Genomic DNA, 7,026 nt, shown 5'->3' with positions numbered 1-7,026 from the left:
TTACAGGCACACACTACCACACCCGGCTGATTTTTTGATTTATTGTAGAGATGAGGTCTCACCAAGTTGCCCAGGCAGGTCTCGAACCCGCAGGCTAAGGCAATTCACTCACATCAGCCTCCCAAAGTGCGGGATTACAGGCTGAGCCACCGAGCCCGGCTTAAAAATCAGTTTTCTTAAAAAAGCATATAATTCACCTGCAAAAAACCTTTTTTTTTGTAAAATTAGACAGTCTAAAAATATGACTTGTCCCTATTCTGGAAGATAATGCACAATTCAGATTAGGGAACAGTTTTAAGTTTGTATAGTATTTATGCAATTTATAAATAAATAAGTCAGCTGGGCTCGGTGGCTCAGCCTGTAATCCCGCGCCTTTGGGAGGCAAGACAGGAGGATCACTTGAGGCTAGGAGTTTGAGACCAGCCTAGACAACATATCAAGACTCTGTCTCTACAGATTTTTTAAAAAATTATCCCTGTGTGGTGGCATGTGCATGTGGTCTAGTTACTTGGGAGGCTGAATGAGGATTGCTTGAGCCCAGGAGGCTAAGGCTGCAGTGAACCAAGATCATGTCACTGCACTCCAGCCTTGGTCGACCTGATAACATAGCAAGACCCTGTTCTTGATTTGGCCATGTACTTTAACTGGTAAGCTTCTCAGTGAAGTCTACTGGTGTCATATTAGTTTACTAGTGCTGCTGTTAACAAAATACCACACAAATTTAAGCAACAGTAATTCATTGTCTTACAGTCCTGGAGGCTAGCAGTATGAAATCAAGGTGTTGTCAATGTTAGTTCCTTCCAAGGACTATTAGGAAATAATCTGTTTCTTTAAAAAAAAAAATCCCCTTTATTTAATTTAATTTAATTAATTAATTTATTTTTTTGAGTTGGAGTCTCGCTCTGTCGCCCAGACTGGAGTGCAGTGGCTGCTCCCGGCCACCACAGCCTCGACCTGCTGGGCTCTGGCGATCCTTCCGCCTCAGCCTTCCAAGTAGCCGGAATTACAGGCGCGCACTACCACGCCCGGCTGATTTTTTGATTTATTGTAGAGATGAGGTCTCGCTGCCCAGGTGGGTATCGAACCCGCAGGCTCAGGCAATCCACTCACCTCAGTCTCCCAAAGGCGCGGGATTACAGGCTGAGCCACCGAGCCCGGCCCCTTTATTTTATTTTAAAGATGTGGAGTACAAGTCAGGATTAGGTACATAAGTGGTCTACGGGCTGGTGAAGTTTGGGCCTCCCACTGGTCCTCACTTCCCTTGGTTTAGGATCAAGTACCCTTAGTGCCCCCTCCCAGACCCCGTTTCTCCACCCCCACTGGCAGTGTCCTGCTACTGCCGCTACCTCGGGTAGAATTGTGATAAATGTTCAGGACCCACTTATGAGTGAGAACATGTGGTGGTCAGTTCTTTGTTTCTGTGATGGATCACTGAGTATGATAGACTTTAAATCCATCCAAGTTGCTGTGAAGTTCATAATTTTGTCCTTCTTTATGACTGTGTGATATTTCATCATGTATATGTACCATATTTTTAAAAATCCAGTCCACTTTCAATGGGCAGCACAGTTCCAGACTGGAGGGCAGTGGCTCACTCACGGCTACCCAGCGTTGACCTGCTGGGCTCAGGCGATCCTTCTGTCTCAGCCTTCCAAGTAGCCGGAACTACAGGCGTGCGCTATCACATTCAGCTAATTTTTTGATATACTATACAGACAAGGTCTCAACAAGTTGCCCAGTCCGAACCCCTAGACTCAGGTAATCCTCTCACCTCAGCCTCTCAAAGTGCTGGGATTACAGGCTTGAGCCATCGCACCCATCCAACGCTAAGCATTTTTTCATGTATCTATTGGCTATTCATATGTCTTCTTTTGCGAAATATCTATTCATGTCTTTGCCCACTTTTTAATAGGACTTTTTTCCTCCTTTCGTCTTGTTTGAGCTCCTTGTAGAGCCTGGATATTAAACCTTTATCAGATACACAGTTAACAAATATTTTTTCCCCAATGTATGAACTGACTCCCTGCTCCTCTTGATGGTTTCTTTTGCTTTGCAAAAATTTTTCAGTTTGATGAGGTCCCACTTTTTTTTTTTAATCTTTTTTATCTTTTTTTTTTTTTTTGAGTTGGAGTCTCACTCTCTCACCCAGGCTAGAGTGCGATGGCATACTCACAGTCACTGCAGCCTCTACCTACTGGGCTTAGGGGATCCTTCTGCCTCAGTCTTCCAAGTAGCTGAAACTACAGGCACGTGTCACCACACTCAGCTAACTTTTTGATTTATTGTAGAGATGAGGTCTCACCAAGTTGCCCAGACTCATCTCAAACCCGTGAGCTCAAGCAATCCTCTCACCTCGGCCTCCCAAAGTGTGAGGACTATAGGCATGAGCCACCATGCGTGGCCTGTCTTATCTTTTATGGCATATGCTTTTGGGATGATGATCAAGAATTGGTTACCTATTCAAAAAAGAATCTGTTTAATATTCTCTCCTTAGCTAGTAGATGGCCATCTTTATGTTCACATGACATTATCCCTTTATGTGTATGTCTCCAAATTTTCCCTTTATTTTAAGTACACCAGTCATACCAGAGCCCACCCTAATCATTTCATATGAACCTTATTACCTCTTTAAAGGCCCTATGAGTTAGGACTTCAACACACAATTCAAGCACTAACAGGTGTTTAAGAAGATATACAAGTTATTACTCTGTGACAAGTCTCTTCACAGCAGCAATCACCAGACTGGAAACCACACATATTTTATTTTTTTAAATTTGATTAACTAATATTTGAATATATTATACAAGATAACACATTCCAGGTGATATTATATCCTGACTTATATCCTTATATCATTTAAAATGTTTTTTCCTTTTTTGTGAGACTAGGAATTTCAAGAGACTAGGTTTTCAAGTTAAAACTCAAGATGTTGGCCAGACTCTGTGGCTCAACCTGTAATCCCAGCACTTTGGGAGGCCGAGGCAAGTGGATTGCCTGAGTCTGCGGGTTTGAGGCCAGCGTGGGCAACTTGGCAAGACCTCATTTCTACAATAAATAATTAGCTGGGCATGATAGTGCATGCCTGTAGTTCTGGTTACTTGGAAGGCTGAGGTGGAAGGATCGCCTGAGCCCAGCAGGTTTACGCTGGGGTGACCGTGAGTGTGCCACTGCACTCCAGCCTGGGTGACAGAGTGATTCCAACTAAAAAAAAAGAAAAAAAATCCAAGGTGTCGTTTTTGCTGTTTTAAAAAACGCTTCCCTGTGAGTTAAAAGATGTAGATCTAGATAGACCTGCTCATTAGAATATCAGATGGTTCCAGCTTGACTATTCCTTTTTTATATGTACTAGTGGTTTTCAAGTTTTTTTTTTTTTTTTTTTGAGTTGGAGTCTTATTCTGTCACCCAAACTGGAGTGCAGTGGCACGCTCAGGGCAACTCCAGCGTTGACCTGCTGGGCTCCGGCAATCCTTTCGCCTCAGCCTTCCAAGTAGCCAGAACTACAGGTGCATGCTACCACGCACAGCTAATTTTTTATTTCTTGTAGAGAGGTGGTCTCGCCAAGTTGCCTGGGCTGGTCTCAAACCTGCGGGCTCAGGCAATCCACTCACCTTGGCCTCCCCAAGTGCTGGGATTACAGGCTGAGCCACCTAGCCTGGCCAACTGAAAATATTTTTAGGTAGATCATATTACATGTTTGGTGATAAGAAGTAAGCTGCATCTATATACCAGTGGTCCCCAACCTTTTTGGCATCAGTTATGTGGAAGACAATTTTTCTATGACCTTAGGGTTTGGAGGATACGCATTAATCTGTATTTGCAACCACCCCCCAGTGTTAGCATCACCATCTCAGCTCTACCTCAGATCATCGGCCATTAGATTTTTTTTTTTTTTGACTTGGAGTCTCACTGTCACCCAGACTGGAGTACAGTGACCGCTCCCAGCCACCACAGCCTCGACCTGCTGGGCCCCGGCGATCCTTCCACCTCAGGGGCATTAGATTTTTACAAAGAGTGCTGCAACCTAGATCCCTAGCATGTGCAGTCGCAGTTCACAATAGGGTTTATGCTCCTATGAGACTTCAATGCTACCGCTGATCTGACAGGAGGCAGAGCACCGCTTACCTGCTGCTTACCTCACACTGTGTGACCTGATTCATAATAGGCCATGGACTGGTACCTGTCTGCTGCCTAGGGGTTGGAGAGTCCTGATCTATACCACACCAGATGTCCTGATAACTGGAAAATGTGTCCAACTTTTCTTTGAACTTGACTTTCCCTCTTGACACTGCTCCCTATTGACTTTAAAGCCACAAATCCTTTCAGCTATATAACTAGGTTATGTAAGGTAATATAAACTTGGATATGCATTTCCCAGGGATATCTGCTGTGAAAATTCTATGCTGAAACCACTTCTTGACACTCATGAGATTTTCCTCTTGAAGTAGGAGACTGTATGTGTTCTTTTAAATGATCATAAGACTCTAAGATTTTTTTCATCTTTTTATTTTGTATGTTTGAAAACAATTGAAACACAGACTTTTTTTTAAAAGATAGTATCTTGCTTTGTCACCCAGGCTGGAGTGCAGTGACAGGATCATAGGACACTGTAGCCTTGAACTGGGTTCAAGCAATCTTCCCACCTCAGCTTCCCAAGTAGCTAGAACTACACGGGGTGCCCCACCATGCCCAGCCAATTATTTATTTCTTTTTCTTTTTTTCTTTTGTAGAGATGAGGTCTCGCTATGTTCCCCAGGCTAGTCTCCAACTCCTGGTTTCAAGCAATTCTCCTGCCTTGGCCTCCCAAAGTACTAGGATTACAGGTGTGAGCCACTGCTACTGGCTTTTTAAAATTTTTTGTACAGGAGCAACCCCTTTGGGTCCCCTCCCACTATGGGAGCTTTTCTGTTCTCTCAATAAATCCTGCTTTCTAAAAAAAAAAAAAATTTTTTTTTTTTTTAGAGAGACAGTATCTCATTATATTGCCCAGGCTGGTCTTGAACTCCTGACCTCAATTGATAATCCCACATTGGCCTTCCCAATTCACCTGCAACAAAGCTTTTTTTTTTTAAAATAAGTAAAATTACGCAGTTAGTAATTTTTAGTAAAATTAGGCTGAGATTATAGGTGTGAGCTACTGTGCCCGGCCACACTGAAACATTTTTTTTATTTTTTATTTTGAGTTGGAGTCTCACTCTGTCGCCCAGACTGGAGTGCAGTGGCCACTCCCGGCCACCGCAGCCTCGCCTGCTGGGCTCCGGCGATCCTTCCGCTTCAGCCTTCTGAGTAGCCAGAATTACAGGCATGCGCTACCACGCCCGGCTGATTTTTTTTATTTATCGTAGAGATGAGGTCTCGCTGCCCAGGCGGGTCTTGAACCCGCGGGCTCAGGCCATCCACTCACCTCAGCCTCCCAAAGGCGCGGGATTACAGGCTGAGCCACCGAGCCCAGCACCACACTGAAACATTTAAGTGGGTGACTATATAGTTCATAAAAAGACTGAATGAAAACGAATCTGGCACGCGCCTGTAATTCCAGCTACTCGGAAGGCTGAGGCGGAAGGATCGCTGGAGCTCAGTAGGTCGAGGCTGCGGTGGCCGGGAGTGGCCACTGCACTAGTCTGGGCGACGAGTGAGACTCCAACTCAAAAAAAAAAAACAAAAAACTAATCTGAAACGAAAAGTGCTTGTCAGGGATTTTCAAGCTCTTTTTAAAGTAATTATTATGGAATAATGATTCCTAGAAATGAAAAACAATATGTGAATAATAAGTTACTAGCAGCGGGGGGGAAAAAGAGCCAAACGGAAGTACAAAAAGACAATGTCAAAATGCAACCTTACAAGGCTTATAGCCAGTACACTAATGAATCTACAATGTAATTATATATTTATGCTATTTGACCAGGTCTCTTACGTCCTTTCTCTGGATAAATGTCTTTAAGTACCAAAGTGATTACAAATGAAAAAAAGGCCAATAAAGTGACTGCTATCCTCAGGGCTTTGAACCAGCTGGGATAATGTGGCAAGAGAAAAAGTTCAATGTGTAATGCTAACCCTAAACCTATTATTACTGTGACTATGGCTTCACTGAGTCTTTCAGAAATAAGTAAGGCAAACCATGAAAACACAACAGGACCCATACTATTAGCTAAATTAAGGAAGTCTGGTTTGGCTGGACTACCTTCTGGTAGAGCAAAACCCCATCTGACCCCTCCCAAGAAAGATAGGAAACTAGCTCCATAAGCCATCTGAGTAAAAGCTAATACAGGGATATAAGTCTTTGTCATCAGCATGACCAGTGGTGGAGCAATGAAGGGGATTAGTCCTGCCAGAGTTATATATAATGCTGGCTTTGGGCTCTCGGGCAAGTAAGTGATGGTGCTTGGTGGCCTGGCTGGAAGTACTGTTTGCTTCTGCTTCTTCTTAAAGTTGCAAGGGGACGTATGATAGCACTGGGTCTTGCTCACACACACTAGAAAAGATGAGATAAGCCGAGGCCTTGGAAACAAAGGAGAAAAGTTCTGGTGGAAAGATGTCTTGAGGGAAAGTATATCTGTTCCCCTGCTGGTTCTTAGTCCCATTAGGAAAGGGTACTTCAGCATCTACAAAGAAAATAGAACCAGAAGACAAAGTTAAAATATACATGTTTTACAGATTTCAGTCAATCCCAATATGAAACAATAAAAAACAAAACAAGCAAACAAAAAAATCTGCTTTCTGCTAGCACATAAAACTGTACAGAAAAGTTGAACCAACTATAGAATGATGCCACTGTTGTTAAAAGTATTAAACAAGCTGGGTGTGGTGGCTCATGCCTGTAATCCCAGCACTTCAGGAGGCAGAGGCAAGAGGACTGCCTGAACCCAGGGGTTCAAGACAAGCTCAGGCAACTTGGTGAGACCTTGTCTCTACAATAAATCTTAAAAATTAGCTGAGGCCGGGATTGGTGGCTCAGCCTGTAATCCCGTGCTTTGGGAGGCCGAGGTGAGTGAATTGCCTGAGCTTGCGGGTTCGAGACCCGCCTGGGCA

The 7,026-nt window shown here is 43.7% G+C and overlaps 2 protein-coding genes across 2 annotated transcripts in view; one reads left to right on the top strand and one right to left on the bottom strand.

The window, feature by feature from the left end:
• IPP (intracisternal A particle-promoted polypeptide) overlaps positions 1-4,445 on the top strand; it is a 50,302-nt gene extending 45,857 nt beyond the window's left edge. The window contains exon 9 of the mRNA XM_021714098.1: positions 4,428-4,445. Within this exon, the coding sequence (XP_021569773.1) occupies positions 4,428-4,445 (18 nt within the window). The remainder of the gene's footprint in view (positions 1-4,427) is intronic.
• A 1,411-nt stretch (positions 4,446-5,856) lies between these two features.
• Positions 5,857-7,026, bottom strand: part of TMEM69 (transmembrane protein 69) — a 5,480-nt gene continuing 4,310 nt past the window's right edge. Inside the window, exon 3 of the mRNA XM_008061367.1 lies at positions 5,857-6,599. Coding sequence (XP_008059558.1) covers positions 5,886-6,599 — 714 coding nt within the window. The 3' untranslated portion in view covers positions 5,857-5,885. The remainder of the gene's footprint in view (positions 6,600-7,026) is intronic.

This window comes from Carlito syrichta, unplaced genomic scaffold (assembly GCF_000164805.1).
Source record: "Carlito syrichta isolate Samal-C Ts95f unplaced genomic scaffold, Tarsius_syrichta-2.0.1 Scaffold305222, whole genome shotgun sequence".
Taxonomy (NCBI): Eukaryota; Metazoa; Chordata; class Mammalia; order Primates; family Tarsiidae; genus Carlito; species Carlito syrichta.
The sequence above is the reverse complement of the archived record's forward strand: the minus strand, read 5'-3'. Positions and strand labels throughout refer to the sequence as shown.